The 23,978-nt window shown below is 35.0% G+C and overlaps 2 protein-coding genes across 2 annotated transcripts; both read right to left on the reverse strand.

The window, feature by feature from the left end:
* Positions 1 to 9,592: 9,592 nt before the first annotated feature.
* On the reverse strand, positions 9,593 to 10,552 carry LOC116900279 (olfactory receptor 8U9-like). The gene has a single exon (XM_032902032.1). It carries the CDS (start codon positions 10,550 to 10,552, stop codon positions 9,593 to 9,595), a length of 960 nt encoding a protein of 319 aa, XP_032757923.1.
* Positions 10,553 to 22,611: 12,059 nt separating this feature from the next.
* LOC116900280 (olfactory receptor 8J3-like) lies at positions 22,612 to 23,559 on the reverse strand. The gene has a single exon (XM_032902033.1). It carries the CDS (start codon positions 23,557 to 23,559, stop codon positions 22,612 to 22,614), a length of 948 nt encoding a protein of 315 aa, XP_032757924.1.
* Between the last annotated feature and the right edge of the window lie 419 nt (positions 23,560 to 23,978).

Here is a 23,978-nt window from a genome sequence, read left to right on the forward strand (position 1 = left end):
TTCTACATGTTGACCACCTAGTAGAACCAGCACCATTTGTGGAAAATGCTGTCTTTTATCCACTGGATGGTTTTAGCTCCTTTGTCAAAGATCAAGCAACCATAGGTGTGTGGGTTCATTTCCAGGTCTTCAGTTTTATCCCATTCGTTGACCTGCCAGTCACTGTACCCATACCATGAAGTTTTTATCACTATTGGTCTGTAATACAGCTTGAGGTAAGGGATGATGGTGCTTTTAGAAGTTCTTTTATTGTTGAGAATAGTTTTCGATACTCTGGGTTATTTGTTATTCTAAATGAATTTGCAAATTGCTATTTCTAACTCTATGAAGAATTGAGTGGGACATTTGATGGAGATTGCACTGAATCTGTAGATTGCTTTAGGCAAGATGGCCATTTTTACTATATTAACTTTGCCAAGCCATAAGCATAGGAGATTTTTCCATCTTTTGAGATCTTGGATTTCTTTCTCCACGGACTTGAAGTTCTTGTCATACAGATCTTTCACTTGCTTGTTAGTTTCACATCAAGGTATTTTATATTATTTGTGACTATTGTGAAGGGTGTTTTTTTCCTCAATTTTGTTCTCACAGTGTTTATCCTTTGACTATAGGAAGGCTATTGATTTGTTTGAGTTAATTTTAAATCCAGCCACTTTGCTGAAGTTGTTTATCAGGTTTAGGAGTTCTCTTGTGAAATTTTGGGGTCACTTAATTATACTTTCACATCATCTTCAAATCGAGATATTTTGACCTCTTCCTTTCCAATTTGTATCTCTTTGACCTCCTTTTGTTGTCTGATTGCTTTGGTTAGGAATTAGTATACTATATTGAATAGGTAGGGAAAGAGTGAGCAGCCTTGTCTGAATTTTGTGGGATTGCTACAAGTTTCTCTCCATTTAGTTTGATTTTGGCTACTGGTTTGCTGTAGATTGCTTTTACTATGTTTAGGTATGGGCTTTGATTTCCTGATCTTTCCAAGGCTTTTACCATGAAGGCGTGTTGAATTTTGTCAGATGCTTTCTCAGCATTTAATGAGATGATCATGTAGCTTTTTTCCTTTGCCTTTGTTTATATATTAGATTACATTGATGGATTTCAGTATATATAGAACCATCCCTGCATCTCTTGGATAAAGCCTGCTTGTCCATCGTGAATCATCTGATGAAGTGAATCATCATATATATATATATATATATATATATATATATGAAATTGGTTGGAAGTTCTGTGGTTCAGGTATAAGCATATTGTAGCTTCAAAGAATGGATTGGGTAGCGTTTTGTTTTTATTTTGTGGAATAGTTTGAAAAGTGTTGGTATTAGGTCTTTGTTGAAGGTCTGATAGAATTTTGCATTAAACTCATCTGGTCCTGGATCTTTTTGGGTTGAGAGACTTTTAATGACTGCTCTATTTCTTTAGGGGTTATGAGACTGTTTAAGTTGCTTATCGGACCCTGATTTAACTCTGGTACTTGATATCTGTCTGGAAAATTGTCCATTTCATTCAGATTTTCCAGTGTTTTTGAGTATAGGATCTGATGATTTTTTTAATTTTCTCAGCTTTTGTTGTTATGTCTCCCTTTTCATTTCTGATTTTGTTAATTTGAATAGTGTCCCTGTGCCCTCTGGTTAGTCTGGCTAAAGATGTATCTATCTTCTTGGCTTTCTCAAAAAAACAAAACAAAACAAAGCAAAGCAAAAAACAAGAACAAAAACAAAAAAAAACCAAAACAGCTCATGGTTTTATTGATTTTTTTGTATAGTTATTTTGCTTTCTACATGGTTGATTTTAGCTCTGAGTTTGATTATTTCCTGCCATCTAACCCTCTTTGTTGTATTAGGTTCTTTTTGTTCTAGAGCTTTTAGGTGTGCTGTCAAACACCTACTGTTTGCTCTCTCCAGTTTCTTTTTGGAGGCACTCAGAGCTATGAGTTTTCTTCTTAGCACTGCTTTCATTGTGTTCCACAAGTTTGGGGGATATTGTGCCTTAATTTTCGTTCAATTATAAAAAGTTTTTATTTTTGTTTTTTATTTCTTCTGTGACCAAGTTATCATTAAGTAGGGCATTGTTCAGCTTACATCAGGCTGTGGGTTTTATGGTGTTTTGTTGTTATTGAAGACCAGCTTTAATCTGTGGTGGTCTGGTAGGACACATGGGACTATTTCAATCTTCTTATATCTGTTGAGGACTGTTTTGTGACTGATTATATGGTCAATTTTGGAGACAGTACCATAAGTTACTAAGAAGAAGTTATATTCTTTTGTTTTAGGATGAAATGCTCTACAGATAACTGTTAAATCCATTTGGTTCATAACTTCTGCTAGTTTCACTGTGTCTCTGTTTAGTATTTGTTTCCATGATCTGTCCATCGATGAGAGGAGTGGGGTGTTGAAGTCTCCCACTATTATTGTGTGAGGGGCAATGTGTGACTTGAGCTGTATAAAGTTTCTTTTATTAAAGAGGGTACCCTTGCCTGGAGCATAGATATTCAGAATTGAGAGTACATATTGGTAGATTTTTCCTTCGGTGAATATGAAGTGTCCTTCCTTATCTTTTTTGATAACATTTGGATGAAGATAAACTTTATTTAATATTAGAATGGCTACTCCAGATTGTTTCTTGGGACCATTTGCTTGGAAAAAATTTTCCTAGCCTTTTACTCTGAGGTAATGTCTTTGTAACTGAAGTGCTTTTCCTGTACACAGCAAAATGCTGGGTCCTGTTTAAGTATCCAGGCAATTTTATTGGAAAATTGAGGCCATTGATGTTGAGAGATATAAAGAAAAAGTGATTGGTGCTTCCTATTATTTTTGTTGTTAGAGGTAGAATTATGTTTGTCTGGCTATATTCTTTTGGGTTTCTTGAAAGAAGATAACTTTCTTGCTTTTTCTAGGGTGTATTTTCTCTCTTGTGTTGGAGTTTTTCCACAAATATTCCTTGCAGGGCTGGATTTTTGTAAAGATATTGTGTAAATTTGGTTTTGTCTTAGAAGATCTTTTTCCCTATCTATGTTAATTAAGAGTTTTTCTCTGAGCTGGCATTTGCATTCTCTTAGGGTATGTATAACATCTGCCCAGGATCCGCTTGCTTTCGTTTTCTGTTGTGAAAAGTTTGGTGTAATTCTGATAGGTCTGCCTTTATTTGTTACTTGGACCTTTTCCCTTTTAATATTCTTTCTTTGTTTTGTGCACTTAGTGCTTTGATCATTATGTGATGGAAGCAGTTTCTTTTCTGATCCAGTCTATTTGGATTTCCGTAGGCTTCTTGTATGCACACCAGCATCTCTTTCTTTAGGTTAGGGAAATTTTCTTCTGTAATTTTATTGAAGATATTTACTGGCCCTTTAAGTTGGGAATCTTAGCTCTCTTCTCTACCTATTTTCCTTAGGTTTGGTCTTCTCTTTGTGTTCTGCATTTCCTGAATGTTTTGCATTATGAGCTTTTTGCTTTTTGCATTTTTCTTATGCTTTTGTTTGAATGTTTTCTATGGTATCCTCTGCCCCTAAGATTCTCTTTCTTTCTCTTGCGTTTTGTTGATGATGCTTGCATTTATGAATCCTGATCTGTTTCCTAGGTTTTCTCTCCAGGGTTGTTTCCCTTTGTGCTTTCTTTATTGTTTCTATTTCCACTTTTAAATCCTGGGTGGTTGGGGGAGGGTAGGGAATGGAGGCTTATGAACAGGAAACCGGGAAGGGGAATAACATTTGAAATGTAAATAAAGAAATAAATCTAATAAAAAAATAAAAAAAATACTGGATGGTTTTATTCAATTCCTTCTCCTGATTCTGCTGTGTTTTCCTGTAATTCTTTAAGGGATTTTTGTGTTTCCTCTTAAAGGCTTCTACTTGTTTACCTGTGCTCCCTCGTATTTCTTTAAGGGAATTATTTATGTCCTTCCTAAAATTCTTTATCATCATCACAAGATGTGATTTTAGATCCAAATCTTTTTTTTCTGGTGTGATGGGGTATCCAGGACTTGCTGTAGTAGGAGAACTGGGTTCTGTTGATTCCAAGTAGCCTTGGTTTCTGTTACTAATGTTTTTGTGCTTGCCTCTCAGTATCTAGTTATCTCTGGTGTTAATCTGCCTTGCTGTCTCTGACTGGAACTTTTTCCTTCCGTGTGCCTTTGAACCTGTGATTTTAGGAATGAGACCACTCCTGGGAGAGCAGCTCTCTCAGGGCAGGACTTAGGTACAAGTGGCTGTGGGACAGCCTTATTTTATGGTGTTTTTATTGTGGTTCAAGTGGAATAAAAACATCTCTAAGATCAGAAAACAGATTTCAATGCAAAATCCTTTATTAGATATGAGACAAGGAACTGCAAAACTTGTTTTCTTATCATTTCAGATAAAATGCATTTGAGGCTTCAGTATTTTAGGAAGTCCAATAATAACTTCAGATAGACAAAAACCTCAGGTTTATCTTATCATTCTATATTGAGGGCATAAAGAAAGACAAGTTAGCTTCCTCAGAGAGCTTAAAATTTCTAAGTGATAAGACCAGATAAACTTTTGACATGAGGAAGACAATTCCCTTGTCTCCCAGTTTTGATAAGAAGTTAGAAACCTAAATTATGAGGTCATGTTTTTGCTCTATAATATGAACTTCCTTCAGCAATAAATATATGTAATGTGACTTTTGTATTTGAATAAAATAAAGTAGCCAATAGCAATAGTACCCATTTACACAATTAATTAAAGATGAGCCATATATGAAATAGTTTGTTTTAAATCCACTAGTTTTCATTTTGAAAATATTCATATACTGGAAAGTAACTGCCTATACCCAGTGAAGAGAGTAGTCCTTCCCTACATTACATTATGATCCCAGTAGAAGAAAGAAATATACCCACCCACTCAGTTAATTGTTTCTTATATATGACTTGAAAGAGAGGGTTCAGCTACTCATATCACTAATTGTCTGTTAAGTTGAACAAACACACCCTAGTGATTCATAAGCAGAAATAATTGGTTAGGTCAAGCTTGAATGTCAACAGTTTTCAGTATTTTGACTCAAACAGATGAATAACATTAGCACAAGAATGAAAGCTCTATTGGCTCATACAGATTGAACATTCTACTAATTGTTTATTGACTGACCACAGTGCAACGGACAAAGAAGACCATTTATGTAGTCATGATTTAAAAAAAAATACAGGGGCTGGGGATTTAGCTCAGTGGTAGAGCGCTTACCTAGGAAGCGCAAAGCCCTGGGAAAAAAAAAAAAAAGAACCAAAAAAAAAAAAATACAAATTATGTCCTGAAATATCTGCATCCAATTTTGGCTAATCAAGTCTAGGTACCTTATTTTAGAAATTTCTAAACACAACAATACACAGTGGCAACTTTCAGAAGTAGTCCATTTTCCTTGGTCATTGCTTACTACTCTTATAGACTTGATGGACGAAATGCCTTCTTAGCACATTTGAGCTTCCTGAGGCTTATAAGTTTGCTGGACTTCTATGGTATTATGAAAATGGAAAGGTGTCAATTCATTGAAAATAGAAACATAGCATAATAGTGTTTATGCCTAAGTTCTTAAATCAGATTTTTCAGTCACTAATGGAGACTTTAAAGAAGCTCTCTTGTTAATATCAGGAAGTATAGGGGGAAAGCATATTAAATAAATAAATAAACATATATTAAGGCAGAATTGTATAGCATGAGAGTTTGTTGTAAATGTCTTAGAGGAATTAAAGGTTAGCAGATGGGAACAGATAATAAGGAAACACATTGTATAAATGCTTGAAATTTCCAAAAAATAAAAAAAATATATATATTTTCAAATACAAATCTCAGCAATTGAAATCACTCAATGTTGAGAAGGTTCAGAATGGTTTCTCAAACACTGCTTTACCTCCCACAGATATATATGTAGTGCAAGTAAAAGACACAATACCTTAACACAGGAATCTGTTTGTAGTTTACTTTATATGAAGACTCATTTTGTTAAGGGACAGCTTCAGTGTCTAGAAAAGAATATTTTCTGTCTCTCCATCTCTCTAACTCTCTGTTTCTCTCATGTGAATATTTCTAGAAGAGATTTATTTGGAATACTACGAAATACTTGTACTCTGCACTTGTGTAGGAATACCTCATTCTACTGCTGGAAGATTTGAACATAACAAAAACTGAGGAAACTATGATGGTGGGACTGACCACCAACCTCAGCAGCTTGCATGCTAAGGCAAGAAAATCATGTTTTCATGTTAGTTCAAGTCACATTGTAACTTTTAAGATTGGACAGCACAAGGAGAAGAAATACTCATTTTCCCCCTTTTGATGTAGCCCACTCACCTTCCTCTGACCTTTGTGCTGAGGATTTTAAAATTCAAGTGCTACGCCTATAAGCTACGCTGCTCTTAGTCTTAAGAGGGTCTTGGTTCTCAGTTCTCATGCATCCAGCATAAGGCTTCATCTCCCTTCTTTCCCCTTTGTCTTTCATCATTCTCAAGACTTTTAACTTGGTTGAGTCAAATCACAGGAGTGTCTTATTTAGGGTCACTATTGTTATGATGAAATATCATAACCAAAAGAAAGTTGGGAATGAACTTTATTTGGTTCAATCACTAATTAAGAATATCCCTCTCAACTAAATCTTATGAAGACATTTCCTCAATTTCAGATAACTCTAGTTTGTATGTCAAGTAGATGTGAGATTAGCCATTATAGAATAGATTCTTCTCCCACTTTGGAAATAGTTCATGGGAATACATAACACTCATAATCACCAGCACCAACTTTTCCAGTAGATTTGCACACACATGCACAAGCATAAACACCTTACAATTTTTTTCATATAAAATGATTTACAGATATTTATACAGACTAAACTGACATTCTACCTTCACAAACAAATTTAAAATAATTTTGATATTATAATATAAATACATTTCCTTCTAATTCATGGCATTTTTTATTAGTTGTTACTACATGCATATATGTACATTTCTAAAAATAACCATTTGGTCTAGATTACTTATATGCATATTTTCAGGACTAATCAAGTGACACTGGATAATCAATTGATGTGTTCTTCCCTAGGGAAACCATTCTTTTCTGCTCTCAGCTTTCTTTAGTTGATTATAGTTCTTTGTGTATGGTTGAGGAAAGGCAAAATTTTTAATATCATCCTAAAAAGAAGGTTCAAAATCTTTTTTAAAATATTCATTACCAGTTAGTCTTAAAATATATATGTATAATAGAGTTATTATGATGATACATTAGCTTTTTTTCTTTAATGATGAAAATATGTGAACTGTATAATTATGGAGAGTTAAATTATCTACCTGAGTTTGAAAATTATTCTGATACACTTGATATAAAAGAGAAATGTAAAGAACTTCAGAAATAGAGAAATGGGGGCTTTTATGAATGCATGCTTCCATACAATTAACACTCGATGTCAGGGTGGAGTGGAGTAAAAACAATGCCTTGGCATGTGATGTAATCTCTGTACTAGTAAACCTACAGTAGGTGTGTTTCCCTGCATAGAACCTGTAGAAGATCTAGTTAGTAAATACTAGAGAGTCTGGGGGGTAGGGATCATATGCCCTCATTAATAACTGAAGATCTATTGACAGTTGATGACTTCTGAGGGAGACAGAGATGGAAGGATGGAGAAATGGAGTGACTGAGTGGTGGAGAGCCAGTTTTCTTTAAGATTGTGGCCTCTGATCATGCTCTCTTGGATGATGGTATACCTATGAGTTGATGGGTAGTATAGATAAGATTCTGTGAGCCACTAAAACACTAAAAGAGAACTCAAATTAGGTACAGGGTGAAGAGAGTGTTAGGTTGTAAAAGAGGTAGGTTTAAGAATCAGAGGTAAAATTAGGAAAAGATGATATAAATGACAAACGCTTGAATTATAGTATTTTGGTACTCTAGGAACCAAAATATGTTTAGAACTTACACAAAAATAGTCACTTCAGAAAAACTGTGTCAATTGTCTTCCTTAGATTTGAATGCAAGAAACTAAAAGACCAAACTACCAGGCAAGGTATATCTATTGGTACTTTAATAAAAGAATTATTATGAGGTTAACTACTGATTCTCTGGCTGTATTTCAAACATATTTCACCATAGGTAATTGATGTTTGGCACTGTCTACACAAAGAAAGCAAAGCAAAACAAAACAAATCACACATCTGAGAACCTCTTAAGGCCTCGAGACAAAAACATCCCTATACTTTGAAAACTAAATTGTTATGTACAGATTTGCCTTCTGAATGTTTATTTTGATATTCACAGACAAATACTACCTTCATCATTAGTCAGAGAAACTTCTCTTTGCAATGAATGATAACAAATGTACTGACACATTGCTAAGGACGCTAAGAAAAGAAAATAGCATCCTAAACAGGCCAGTTATACTAATATTGCTAAGGCTCAGGGATAATCATGGGAAAGGGAAAGGAAAGAAATTAAGAGATCGAGGAGAAGGGAGAAAAACAAGATTAATTTATTGGTTGTCTCCAAGAAACACAGATCCTCTTAAACAAAACAAACAAACAAACAAACAATAAAAACATTGGGAAGCCAACAGGTAAAATACCTTTCCCTTAAAATTACCTCTAAAAAGTGCTGCAGTCATTATTTTCAAGCCAGAGGAAATAAAACATGTTGACAAAAGGATAGAGATGAAAATTTAAAAGCACCAATATGAAATTATAAGACAATGACCCTCCAAGGCACCACTGAGTTCATTTTCTTTTGGTCATCTACTTCTGGGCATGTGGCCTATCCTTAAAATTTGTTTTCCCAGTGAGATTCCCTTGGAGAGAACTAATTTTCCATTTGCAAGTTATAATCTGTTGGAGATGGCTTCCAGGTTAGAGATGGAGGATTGTGTCAACTATTTCTTTCAGCTCTAGGGCCCCATCTGGTGCAGAATCATGCATGACCTTCATGCTGCTTCAGTCTCTGTGAGTAGCTGTGTGTGCCAGCTGTTTAGTATCTAAAAAGCCTTGTTTACTTGGAGTGCTCCATCCTCTCTGACTCTTACACTCTTGCAGTTTCCTTTTCCGTGGGGTTCTTTGAGTCTTGATTTGGAGGAATTTGATTGAGATATTATTTTTTTTAGTTGAGTATTATTTTTATAATTCTTTCTTTAAACTAAAGGTTTTGTGTATGTGCTATGGCTTCTTGTTCTGTCTTTTTGTGGGAGTTCTAAGCATGAGAATGAGTGTATCTCTATATCTGTTTCTTGTGCCTTTTCTTGGGTTCTTTTTGTGTGTGTGTGTGTGTGTGTGTTCTTTTGTTTTGTCCTGTTCCAATTTGTTTGTTTTTCTTTCATTATTTTCTTTTTGTTGCCTATTTGTGTTCTAATAAGAGACAGAGAGTAGGTTGATCCAGATAAAAGGGGATGTGGAGAAGAATTGGGAGAAATCAAGAGTGAGGAAACTGCAATCAAAATAAATTATATGAAAAATTATCTATTTTCAATAGAAGAAAAATAGAGAGGGGGAGGGAGGGAGAGAGAGATAGAGAGAAAGAGAGGATGTAGAAATGATGGAACACAAATTAAGTATATTACATTAAATTCATTTTACTAATATTGGGGAGGAAAGATTAGAATGAAAATCTATTAAATCATTTTCTTAGTTCTCTAAATATAGAAGTCTGGTTTTTATTGTCCAAGAGTTTCTTCAGGGCATCTTTCACATCCTTGTTCCTGAGGCTGTAGATTAAAGGGTTCAACATGGGGATGATCACTGTGTAGAAGACAGAGGCCATCTTATCTGTATCAAGAGAGTGGTCAGAACTCGGCTGTAAGTACATAAAGATAAGAGTTCCATAGAATATGCTCACAGCCATCATGTGAGAGCTGCAGGTGGAAAAGGCTTTACGCCTTCCTTCAGCTGAACGCATCCTCAGAATGGCAGAAATAATGAACATGTAGGATACAGAAACAATCAGAACAGAGGAAATGAATGTGATTCCAGCACAGGCCAAAATAGACAGCTGTTTGTAGTGAGTATCTGAGCAAGTTAGCCTGAGTAAAGGCATGTCATCACAGTAGAAATGATTGATAATATTGGAGTGGCAATAGGATAGACGGAAGGTTAGAAGAGTGTGAATCAATGCCATGAGGAAACTATAGCTATAGGGCACAACTACAAGCTGAATGCAGATTCCAGGGGACATTGTAACCATATACAGTAGAGGGTTACAAATGGCTGCGTATCTATCATATGCCATGGAAGCTAGTAGCAAGCACTCTGATACCATAAATGTGAGAAAGCAACCTAACTGGGCAGCACATGCATTGAAGGATATGAAATTATATCTGTACAAGAAATTGCCAAGCATTTTGGGTGTAATGACAGATGAGTAGCAGAAATCAACAAAAGCCAGGTTGCTGAGGAAGAAGTACATGGGTGTGTTGAGTCTTGCATCTGTTCTAATGACCAGGATCAGTCCCAGGTTGCCTATTGCTGTGAAAAGATAAATGAATAAGAATACCACAAAGAGAGGCATCTTCAACTCCTTGCGATCTGTGAGGCCCATGAGAATGAACTCTGTCACCTGGGTGCAATTTATCTGAGCCATGAGTTGTCAGGACATCTGTAGGAGGAGTAAAGAAAAATCCAAATGATGTATTTATATTTTACATAATACAAGGCCTTCTTCGTACTTTACTGTCTCTGAAAAAGATATTTTGTCCTGATTTTTTCAATATTGTAGAGACTGTTATGGTACTGGGATGCTAAATATGGGGTAGATAACACGAGGCAGAAGCAATTAATTCATGTTGTGGGAGGGGTTTTACTTTCTTTGGTGGTGTTGTCACAGATAAATTATTCTTCTTTAGTGAATAACTCTCCACCTAATCTCACACGACCAGCTCTAATTTATCTCAGTTCACCACACACAAAAAGAAAATATGAATGGAAAGTGGACCCACTGAAATCAGGTGCCAGTTGGGGAGATGAGAGGGATAGTAGGGTAAGAGTTGAGAGGAAATGATTCTTGTATATGGTGGTGCATGCATTTAACTCCAGCACTCGGGAGGAAGAGACAGGAGGATCTCTCAATTGGAGGCTATCCAGTTCTAAAGAGAATGTTCCAGGACAGCCAGAGCTACAGAGAAGAATTCTATCTTGAAAGAACAAAGAGAAAAAAGTTTGAAGTCATCAGGCAATAAAAAAGACAAAACGCAGAAGAGTTATATAAATAAATGGATATTTCTCTATTTTTTATTAAATCACTCATTTATTTAAAAACAGGGCAGTAAAAAAGTCTACATGAGGCCATTTTTGGTTCAAAGATTTTGCTCGGTACATTTCTGAGCAAATATTTCTTTGTTGAAATGTCTTAGTCATGATTTATGAAATATACTTACAAGGTATACAACCTCTTGAGCAGTTACAACTCTCTTAGAGTTTCATCTTGTCTTTGTAGCTGAGCATATATAAGTTCATATGCCCACATGTAAAGGTAAAAAGAAGAACTATCTGGGAATAGAATGGGAAAAAAGTAAAAGCAACAAATATTGATGAATATGTTAAATTATATGCTACACTGGGATAGAATTGTCATTAGGAAACACATGACCTGTATGATGAACATACTCTAATACATACTTTTAAACTGCTTTATTGCTCCAGTATTGTTACAAATACAGTTTCATATTTTCTCTTATGTATACAATTAATTTATTTTATATACATAATCTAGCTTACAATGCTACCTTAAAGCTATATTCATAATGCAAAATTGAAAGTAGATAACATTGTGGAAGGTCCTCAAATGTGTTCCTGTGCTTCTTTTTGTTTTGCTAAGTCTTAATATGAATACCCTAGAATACGGTTATTTTAAAAATGAAAAGTCCAAGATAAAATAAAATCAAGTGAAATAACATCAAACAATTGTTTTCAGTATCATCATGTCTTAAAATTATTTCATACTCAAGACACACACTCATGTTCTCAACTGAATATATTGTGTTTTTCTACTCCTGAAAGTCTAAATTGTATACAGGCTATATTTGTGAAGGACATAGGAACATCTCTAACTATTCTTTAATTTTTTTATTGGCTTCTTATGAGAAAAGATCTTTCTGTTTAGTCCATGCTAGTCCCAACTCGGGATTTTTAGACCGAGGTCTCCCAAAGGCTGGGATCGTACACGCGGACCATCTTATATAATCTCTAAAGTACAAGACAAGGAGAAAGCAAAAGGAAATGGCTAGTTTTGCAATTTAATAGTATTATCTGGAATAGCATTTATATTTGTTTTCCAAGAGATCTGGACATTTTTATGCATCAATTTATAAGTCATGTCCTTTTACATGTTTCTTAATGTCTTATTTTTAAAAGAAGATTTGAGCTGTGCAGTGAACTTATTATCTTCTTGTTGCACTTGAAGTTGAGAAGTCTTTATTTTCTTTATCAACACTGCCTAAGTTTCATAATTGAGGTTTTGCATATCTAAATAATGTCATATTTTTTCTTTTGCTACTTTATTCTTATCCTATACACTCCCTTTCTCTATTAACTTTTCTCTAAAAATAATTTTCTTATGAAAACTTATAAATTTATTTTACTGTGTCTAAAATTACTCCATAAAAGTAAATACTATAGTAAAATAAGAGTTATTGAGTAGTTCTTACCTGTACATTTGAGGCATATTCTTATTCTTTCTCTGCAAAATCTATCTAGAGGTATTATAATGACATTTGTCTAATTATTCATTGTTAGTCTGAAGTAAATCTATAGGTACATCAAGGATAAAATACAGTTCCAAATTATAATTTGCTTTATTGAGAGCATTGAATTCCCTAACTTATAGCTCACAAATGGGTTATTTATTTTATGAATTTATACTTGACATGTATTATATTATAATTTGTTACCTTATACAATACATAAGCAGAGAAAACAATCTTGTCAGTATCTAACGAAATGAACCCCACTTTATTGCAAACCATGGTTTTGTGTTGTATTTAATTTCATCCTGTTCTAATTCACACCGATACTTTTTCAACCTACCCAGGTAGGATGTTCTTCTGTTTTTCCTCATACTGGGTGAACAGAGTAGTTGGCTGCATGGTTTTGTTTGTATCTCTCTCCTAGAAGCTCTTACTCCAGAGAATAAGAAAATAAGGTTATCAAAAGAAATGAGAGTCTGTGTTCCAGTGGGAGAGAAATTCAAAATGTTCCTGTCTCTGCAGAATATAGCTATAGATTTGCCTTCAACATAGTGTTTTTACAAAGGTTCTGATAACTTTTAATACTGTCACTGTAATTAATCAATGTCAGTATGTCTTTCTGTGTTAAATTATTAGTGTCTTTTAGTCTGACTTTGGAAATTAGGTGAGGATTTTAAACGTTTTTTTTTTTCCTTTTTCAACAAATAGCTTTTTATGTTGAAAAAAATCATATAATTCTTGGAAGAATTTATCATCAACAACTCTTTATGTCCAAAACATTTTATGAATCTCTGGGCATATTCTTTGCCTTAAGGGTTAAATCAGGAGATCATTTAAAATAAATTTTAAAAGTGTGGGTGATTACACACAAGGCACTTCACCCTCAATATAATTAAGCATAAATTCTTGCAAACATGAATACTAAGCATAGAAATTACAGTCGATTCATTACTTTTCTTTGGTTTTAATTAGCATCTAATAATGACAGATACTAAACGGATTAGATATTATTTTAATATACAAATGCATTGATTAAATACAGCCTCCTATTACAACTCTGGTATGCCCCCCTTCTTTACACCAGGTAATATGTTTTCTACTTTCAGTATAAAAATTATTTTTAATTTCCTCATTTGAGGAAAATTGTCATATTTTAGTGTTTGGCTTATCGCACAAAATATAGTACATATCCATGCTCATGACAGTACATACAGTTCAAATTATATAAGAAATAGAAACAATTTAAGTTTTCATCAAAGCATGAATACAGAAAACACACACATACACACACAGAGTGGATTTCAATAATGAAGAATGAAATTCTGTTATGAACATAAAATGAATGACACTGAAAGACATTGCTGATATTTATGACTCTTTTTTTATTTATAGTGTTATAGAAAGTAAATATTAAATTATTAATGGTCAATAAAAGTCATTATAAAGAGGTATATTTAAAGTGTAAATTCTAGTTGTTTTCTTTTTATTTGTGAACCTATATATTTTATGCAGTGAGAATTGTATGTTTTCCACCTTATGGCATTAATTTATGTAAATTCATAGCAAAGAATGAGGAAACTAAGCAAAATGATATGTGGGGTATGAAAAAAAGAGAAAAAATCTCAGTGATGGAAATACATGGGATTAACTAGAGCAGCAGGGATTACAGGAAAGAGCACGAAGGAGAATCACAAAAGCACACTTTGTTATACTGTCATAACAGATCCCCTGTCTGATCACTGCTCTTCTGGCCTCTGTCAGACAACCAGATTAGATCCCATAACCCCAATTCTCATCCCTGTCCCCTGGGATATGACCAGCTGCTCTGAGCAAGCTGGAGACTTTCCCTCTTCTCTCCATTGTCTGGCCACCACTCCATCAGGCATGCCTAACAAGAAACATCCAAGACGGCTATACAAAGAAAATCCAGTCAAAAGCTGCCCACAGGTGACTTGCTGCATGGGCACATCCAGATTAAACCCTATTTTCCTATATCTGGTAGACCAGGAACATCAAGGGACAACCTTTATGGCCAAAGTTTAGCATAAAAGGAGAAACAAGAGTCAGGGCAATAGGGCACATACGGAGCAAAGGTATATCACTACAATAAGTGCTGGATATAATAACACAACTGAAGCACAAGAAAATGACCTTAAATCCAACCTTATAAAAATGATAGATACCTTTAAAGAGAAAATGAATAGATCCCTCAAAACATACAGGATAACAAAGTTAAACAGGTACAAGCTTTAAAGAGAAAACCAATAATACCTTAAAAATTACAGGAAAATACAATTAAATAGGTGAAGGAAATGAATAAAACTGCTCAAGACCTGAAGATGGAAATAGAAGCAATAAAGAAAACACAATCTGAGGAAATTCTGGAGATGGAAAGCTTAGAGAAAAGAATAGGAATAGGAATTGCACGTATCACCAACAAAATACAAGAGATGGAAGAGAAAAATCTCAGAAGTAAAAGATGCAACACATTAGTCAATAAAAATGTCAAATCTAAGAATTCGTGACACAAAACACCAAGGAAATCTGGGATACTATGAAAAGGCCTAATCTAAGGATAATAGAAATAGAAAAAGGTCAAGAGTCTCAGCTCCACGAACCAGAAAACATTTTCAACAAATCATAGAAGAAAATTTCCCCCAGGTAAAGAAATAGATGCTTAGAAACATACAAGAAAATTTTCCTGCCATATAATAATCAAAACACAAAATCTACATAAAAATAAAGAACATTAAAAGCTGAAAGGGAACAAGGCCAAGTAAGCTATAAAGGCAAGTCTATCAGAATTATAAACCTTCTCAACAGATTCCAAAAGTTAGAGGGCTTTGAATAGATATTTTATATACTCTAGGAAACCATGGGGTCGTTAGCCCAATTATGTTCATTTCAATGTTATTTATAATAATCACAAACTGCAAACAACCTATTTGTCCCTCAACTGAAGAATGGATAAAGAAAATGTGGTACATCTAAACAATGGAATACTATTCAGCTGTTGAAAACAAAGACATCAGGAAATGTGCAGGCAAATGAATAGAATTTGAGAATGGCAACTTGAGTGAAACTCAGAAAGACATGCATGATATGTACTCATAATAGGACCATGCTGTGCATAAAGCACAGGATAACCATGCTACAATCCAGAGACCCACTGAAAAATGAGTAGTAAGGAGGGCTCATATAGGATGTGTGAATCTCATTCAAAAAAGGAAATAAAATAATGATAGGAGGTAAATGGAGAGAGGAAACTGGTGGGAGAGGGAGTAGGAAGGGTTATGGGGACTGTGACTAGTTATAGCGGTGGAGGGATGAGAGAGGAGGGAGTGAGAAAAAGGAGGAAGTGAGATAGGAAAGTGTTAGGGGAGCATCTCTGTAACTAGCTGGAGGCTTGGAAATGGAGAAGATGTGCAGTCTATGGGGGTGACCTTAGCTGAAATGCTAACAGTGGGGAATACTGTGACTGAAGTGGCCACCTTCTGTAGGCAGACAGAACGTTCAGTGGAAGAAGGAGGACATTGACTCATCCATGAAACCTTCAACCCCAAACTTGTCCTGTGTTCAAGATACACAAGGAGAAAGATGTAGCAGAGCCTGAGAAAATGGCCATCCAATGACTGGCCCAACATGAGAGATCCATCCCAAGGGAGCAAGCCAATCTCTGACACTGTTAGTGGTACTTTCTTTTGCTTACAGACAGGGGCCTAGAATTACCAAATCCTAAGAGGTTTCATCCAGCAGCGATAGAAACAGATGCAAACACTCACAGCCAAACATCAGGTAGAGCTCAGGAGTCTTGTGGATAAGTGGGGGAATAGAATTGAATATCTGGGATGGTCAAGGACACCACAAGGTTAAATTAACTTAGGTTAAGTTAGTTAGAGTTAACTAACCTGGGCCTATGGGAACTCACAGAGATTGAACGACCAACCAAAGACTACCCTAGCTCCTCCACCAACATTTGGTGTAGATGTGCACCTTGGTTTTCGTATGAGTCTCCTAACAATTGGAGCAAAGGATGTCTCTGACTCTATTGCCTGCCTTTGGATCCCCTTCTTCTACTTGGACTGCCTGGTTGGGCCTCAGTGGGATGGGAGTAAATAAGTTCTGTTAGAACTAGATTTCACAGGGTGGTGTGCTTCCCTGGGGGGACTTCTTCTCTGAGGAGAAAGGGGTGGATTTTGTAAGGGCAGAATAGATGGGGGATGAAATAGAAAAGTAATTTGAAAAATAATTATGAAAAAAGAGAATATATCATAATATCTAGTATGTTATAAGCTGATTCAAAAATAATGTGCTTTAAAGCTTTGAATTCAAAATTGTACTGCATGTACCTATAAGTAGTAACTCATGATTCAGTTCATGGTGTACCTTCATGGTTCCTCACAGTTGAATTTCATCACAAAAAAGACATTGTTTCTGTGATAAAAATGCAATAGAACTAAATTCAAGGTTTATAACTCATCTTCTCAGATTGATAAAAACAGAGAAATAGGTTGTAAAACACACTCCAATCTTACTCATAACAGTTTTCAGAGTTCTCTGATTCATTTACCTTTCAATGTAGTCCATAGGGCTGTAGGGCCTGTTTGCTAGCTAAGGCATCTGCTATCACAATTTTTTCTTTATGAAATTATGAAATGAAACACAGAAATAAAATCTAATCCTAAACCAAGAAGTATCATAGTAGAGTGTTAAACTGGTTTAAAAAAACAAAATCAGAGCAAAACATACATAGAATTAACAGAAAATAAAACAGAACTAAACGACCTTTTCGCCTGGTTCTTAGAAGCTCATGATTCATCTACCTAAATTGGTGTCTAAAAAAAGTTTTGAATCAGTAATAATGTGATACAAAATATTTTACTAAGTGCTTTTACTTTTCTAGGTTCCATTTTTCCAATTATCTATACTGTTTATTGTTTAAAGACATCCAAGAGAAAGTAATTATAAGAAGAAGGAATTACTGATACCATAAAACCGTGATTGGAGCTGTGATGGCCAGTGTTGTTCTTTGGTGCTATCCTTTTAACATGATAGTGAAACTCTGAACACAAGGTCCCGATTACAGGGATTGTAATGATATGACTAGGATCACTGAAAGAAGCAAAGATATTTGTATAATCTTTACCACTAACAGGTAGGAAGAGACTTTAGGTATGGCATAAAAATCAGGGTTATTGCTCCTGAATCATACTTTATACCCTCCCAAGAACAGGACGCCTTGGGCAAACTGGTGTTCTAACAGATGATAGAACACTTGGAATTTCATTCTCTTTTCAGTTTGTACATCCAATACTATTGCACTTGCTAGGAACACTCATTCTCCATATTCTGGATCCTTGCTAACTCCAAATGTCCTCTTATATACTTGTTCATCAATTTTTATGCCACAGTTAAAGCACAGCAATGAATCAAACTTTTGTGTCCAGGGCTAAACAGATCCTAGGCTTTCCTCCAGGTCCTCATGGATGGAGAAGAAACATAGTGTTCTAAAACAAAGCATACTCTTGGTAGGACCAGTAATGTTCTAGGGACAGAGCATGGAGGAACTTTGGATCCTGAAAACACAACTCATCCTACTCTAAGAGGCTATACTTATCAGTCCAAAGGCCACTGTGTGCTTGGTCTCTGTATCCTTGAGTGTGTAGTATAACAGGACAGTTAAAAATCATTCTGACCCTCGCCTGACCAGAGCTTGGAGACTTGTAAATCCCTGATCACAGGGACTCAGCATTAATTATGTTTCAAAGTTAATGGTCAATCAATTCTTCCAGCTGCATACTTTTCCACTAGCTCACTGTGCGTCCTCAGAAGACCCTATACTGTCCTACTCCTCTGCCCAGCCCCCTCCTCACTCTACCCTTTTGGAGGCAGCTATCATGTGCCTCTTTCCAGTAAATCTCTTGTCTGAGGTTTGTTACATGGTGTGGCTTTGTGGCATTTCTTGGCTCCTAATGGACAAGGTGTCCTTGCTCTTGAAAACAAACAAACAAACAACAAAACAATCAAACAAACAAAAACCCAAAGGGGTATTTTATTTTCCCCTGAGCAATATTGTTTGATTAGCTGTCTACTGATTTTGTCTCATTATATGATTTTTTTTGTCAGTTCTCTCACACTTTCTGCTGCAAATAGCATATAGCAAATTGTACTTAATAAAATTGCTTGGCATAAGTCATCAGCTTACACAATAGCTTTTGACACCAGTTTTATCTCTTGCTTAACTTCTCATTTAGGACCCTGTCACTGAAGAATAACCGGATAGTTTAGGTCACTTCTGTTTATGATTTCATCATAAGAGCCTAAAATGATACTTTGTACATATTAAATACTGATGTATTTTGAACTAGTTTAGGACAAAAATGGTCTATTGGCCATTGTCTTTGTTGTAGCAGTAAAGGATTCTGCCTTTGAAAAATATTTATTTTTATATTATGTATATGGATATTTTACTTGTGTATAGGTATATGTGCATGTGCAATATTCACAGATTCCAGAAGAAGGCATCAGATACCCCGGCACTAGAGTTATACATAGTTTGAGCCTCTATGTAGGCAGTAGGGAATGACCTCAGGTTCTATGGAAGAGCAGAAAGTGCTCTTACTCACTGAGCTGTGTTTCTACCTCCTGAAGTACTTTTTATTGTGTAGATGACAGAACAAAATCCGTAACCTGGGTTAACTCACCAGATTCCTATTAGATATACGTCCTTCAAAGTTTATATGGATCTTCATGGCTTATTTATACCAAAGAGGAAAGTTTGTTATTAGCTTTGTTGTAATTATATAATAACATTAACAATAATTTTCTAACTAAAATATTAATAAAATATTCTCTTAGCTTTCAAACAAGACTATTTCCTATGAATTTTCTATAAAATTATTTTCACAGTTTTGATAACCTTTATTTTTCAAAAATACAATTTGAGTTTGAGACGTGAAACTTGCAGTGTGTATCTAGCTGCTATGTTTTCTTATTCGGTATAGTTATTTGCTTTAAAAAGTGAAAGGCTACTTTTTAATGGTGAAATTATGAGAATTATCTTTTTAGCAAAGGGCAATAATTCAGTGCATACAGTAGATTTGACTCCTGTACTAAGTAATCAATCAGGCTAAATCTGTTCTTACAGCAATGCCATTGATTGGGAGAGTTGTAAAGTGGTCTACCCATGTATATTAGGTACTTTCCTGTTGTGATAAAATAGCATGATAAGAAGACATTTAGTGAAGGAAGATTTTATTTGGGCTCCAGGATCCAGAGGGGTAAGACAGCACCATGACATGAAGGCATGGCAGACTACAAGCTAAGAGCAGATATTTTCAAACAGAATCACAAAACAGATTGAGCAACCTGGAAACAGCACAAGGCTTTTTAAAATCAAAGGCCTGCCCCAGCAACTTACTTCCTCCTGCATAGCTACAAATAGTGTCCCTAACTGGGTACCAAGTACCCAAGTGGACAAGTCTGGGAGGCATTCTCATTCAAACTACCTTGCCAGGGAACTGAATCCAGCATCCTCTATAAACAAATAAGTTATCCTTGCTCTTTTACAGTAAACTACAGTCTTCACTCACTTAAAGAATAATCCATATTAATCCATATTTTTTTACATTTTTGTCTGAACAATTTAAGTTAGTTTGCTTTTTGATTTCTAATTATCAAATTCTTGGAATAAAACATATGTCTTCTCCCAGAAGCTGTGTGAAATTGCAATGGGACAATGCCATTAAACTGTTATTCCCTTTTGAGTTATTACTGGGGATTGACATAAGTGCATGATAGGCTCAATTAAAGTAATAGTGCTAATCTGTATTAAGACTTTATAACTGTAGAAAATTATAAGGTCATTAATTAAATATGTTCTTGGCACAATTCCAGATCTGTTTATCTTGATAAAAGTAAATACCAGGTAAATCATTGAAAAAAAAATAGTAAAAGATAAATGATGGCTAGAGATAAGAATATGCATCCATATAGCTAAGAAATGTGAACTCTGTGGGTTTAATTTTTTGACAGATAAAATCATTTCATTTTTAGTGACACAATTTATAATTTGTGGTATCATAAGTTATTCTAAAGAATACATGGCCACATATTTGACATTTAAGCAGTTCTCAAAATTTTTGATGTTGTTGTACAAGACTGGCTGACACTTTTTATCTTCCTGGTTTAGAACTCCAATTCTAAGGATTGAAAATATGTGCTACTAAAAACATGAGGTCTGAACTTTTAATGAAATGTCAACTATGTGCAAAGTGCACTATGTAAGATTTTAATTTTGTGTGTGTGGGTATGTGTATGCATGTGGGATGTTTATATACACATGGACAGTGCTATGTGAATGATGACTTTACACCTTTTTTTTTTTTTTTAGCGTTCTAATGTCTTCATTTATTGTCAACAGCTTTATCTGTGAAAGAAACACCTCTATATACAAGTCTTAGTTCACAAATTGCTCTTCACATCCAAGGCATGTCTGGGGAGAAAAACTTCACATATAATAGAGAAATAGTCCAACACCTCAATGATATCCTCAGCCTCCAGATTTTATTTTAATATAAAAGTTCACAAAATGACATGGGAAATGAAGTGGTAACACAATATATTTAAATAATATTTTTATGAATATCAAATATATTTATTGCCATTTATAGATTATATCTTTTACTGAGAATTAGTTTTTTTTCCATTTAAATTCAGACATTCTATCCAAAAATAGACATCTGCTTAATTCATTTCCATAGTGTCCTCTATGTTGCCACAGTTACTCTGTATGTTATGGCAATTTGGGGAATATACTGGCTGGTGTTTTCTGAGCTGCCCATCTCTTGTACATCTTCTCAGTTTTTCTCATCATTTGATTAAAGTTATATGCTCAGATTAAAAAAAATAAAAGCAGTGAAATGTTCCCTTGTTCATATCATGAAGGAGCCCATTGTAGGACTGACTTATAGTCACTGGTAGTGTTGCTATGTTTCCTAGCTAAATTAGTGTTTGTCATCCTTCTTCACTGTCACATTGCACCTTTACTTTGAACATTGTAATATCTGGAAGGAATTCACTATGATAAAGTCACATGAAAAGAGTTTTCATCTCAGTTTATGCTCACACTGAGTATAGACAGCAATCACAACGAATACTCTGGTGTGGAACAATTGCTTATTTTTTATTATTTATATAATATGTAAACATGTATTTAAAATAATATGGAGTCTTATTTATAGGTATGAAAATGGTTTCATTTAATAGCTCCATTTTCAAATCTTTCAACTGAAATTGTTTGGTTTCATCTGTTGAAAACCCAATCAGTGACCCCTTGTACTATTTTGATATCTCTCAACCATATTCTCTCTTTTTCTCTACTATTCTTTCTCTTTTACTCTCTCTAACCACTTCTCTTTCTCCCTCTTTTCTTTTTTATTCCATATCTCTTTCTCTTTTCTCTTTCTTCTTCTTTCCTCCATTAATCTATTTTGTCTCCCGTTCTCCTTCCTTTTCTTACTTCCTCTCACAGCTCTCAACTTACTTAACATAATTCAAAATATTCTGTGAGTTATAAAGATTAACTAATTTAAAGAGGAAGAGGAGAATAACATTGGTGTGCATGTGAAAGATGGTCCAGTAGGATTGTTAGGAAAAACAGGAGTAGGTATAATCTAAATATAAGGAAAGTTATCAAGGAATAAATAAAAAATAAAAAGCCCAACATATTTGAACTCCTGGAAGGATTTCTTCCAAATTAACTATCAGACTGCTACTGGGCAGTTAGTCACAGTCTGTGTAGGTTACTATTATAACCAGAAAGCTTCTGCTTCTTTTGTAACTTAGTTCTGCTTTAATCCTGGTTTAGTCTGTTAAGCTTGTATGTCAGTCAGCCATCTAAATTCTTATTACTCTTTGGTGGATGATCAATAGTTTATTAACTAAAAGAGTCTTAAGGTTACAGTGATTTGAAAGAATCACATGGATTTGTAATGAATTTCTTTAAAGCGGCCTTCACATCCTTGTTCCTCAGGCTGTAAATCATGGGGTTCAGCATTGGTATCACCAATGTATAAAACACAGAGGCCATCTTATCAGTATCTAGTGAGTGGTTAGTCTGAGGTTGCAAATACATAAACAGCAGTGTCCCATAGAAAACTGTGACAGCCATCATATGTGAAGCACAGGTGGAAAAGGCTTTTTTCCTTCCTTCTGATGAACGGATCCTTAGAATAGACAACACAATATTAAAATAAGATACCAACACTATACTCATGGAAAAGAACAAGTTTGTAGCTGCAGATATAAAGACTACAGTTTCTGGAAGGTAGGTGTCAGAACAGGAAAGTGCTAAGAGAGGGACATTATCACAGTAAAAATGGTTGATTTTCTTGGAGGAGCAATAAGACACAGAGAACACACAGGATGAAACAACAATGGCTGTGCAAAAGCCATAGAAGTATGTTAAGGACACGAGCAGAAGGCAGATGCGTCGAGACACCACCACCATATAGAGCAGTGGGTTGCAGATGGCCACATAGCGGTCATAGGCCATCACAGCAAGCATGAAGATCTCTGCTACAATGAAAACCAGGAATCCTCCTAACTGCGTGGCACATTCATAGTATAAGGTAGTTTTCTCTGTGACTAAGAAGTTAACCAGCATTTTAGGAGCAATGACAGTTGAGTTGCCGAAGTTGATGACCGCCAGGTGTCTGAGGAAGAAGTACATGGGTGTTTGCAGTCGTGAGTCCACGGTGGTGAGGGTGATGATGCCCAGGTTCCCCACTGCTGTCAGAAGGTAGATGATTAGGAAGACAAAGAAAAGTGGAACCTGAAGTTCTGGAAGGTCTGAAACTCCCACAAGAATGAACTCAGTGATATGAGATAAATTTCTAGGAGCCATGTAAAAGTGAGTTCATCTGTTTGGAGAAGAAAAGAACATCATACAAAGTTAAGGAAATATTTTCTATCATTGCCTTTTGATACAAGGGGCAATCCTGGGGTGAAGTTGATTTTTCTTTAAGATTATGAATGAATTAAAATTCAGTCATGAAACTCAAGGTTTTCTGCCTAAATTTGTGCTGAAGTAATGTGAGGGAATAATGAATTAAGTAGATTATGCTGCATCAGGTGGGATTTGTGGACTACTTTAATTCAAGTGGAAGGACAGACATGTTCTTAGTAACTTGCAGTATTTGAAGCTGTGATATAATTTTATGTCTCGCTGAGTAATAATGGGCATGAGAATACACATGATATTTAATTATCTAAAATATAATTAAACTGATACTTGTTTAATCTGGTACATATATATTTACAGCT

The sequence above is a fragment of the Rattus rattus genome, chromosome 5 (assembly GCF_011064425.1).
Source record: "Rattus rattus isolate New Zealand chromosome 5, Rrattus_CSIRO_v1, whole genome shotgun sequence".
In the NCBI taxonomy this organism is placed as follows: Eukaryota; Metazoa; Chordata; class Mammalia; order Rodentia; family Muridae; genus Rattus; species Rattus rattus.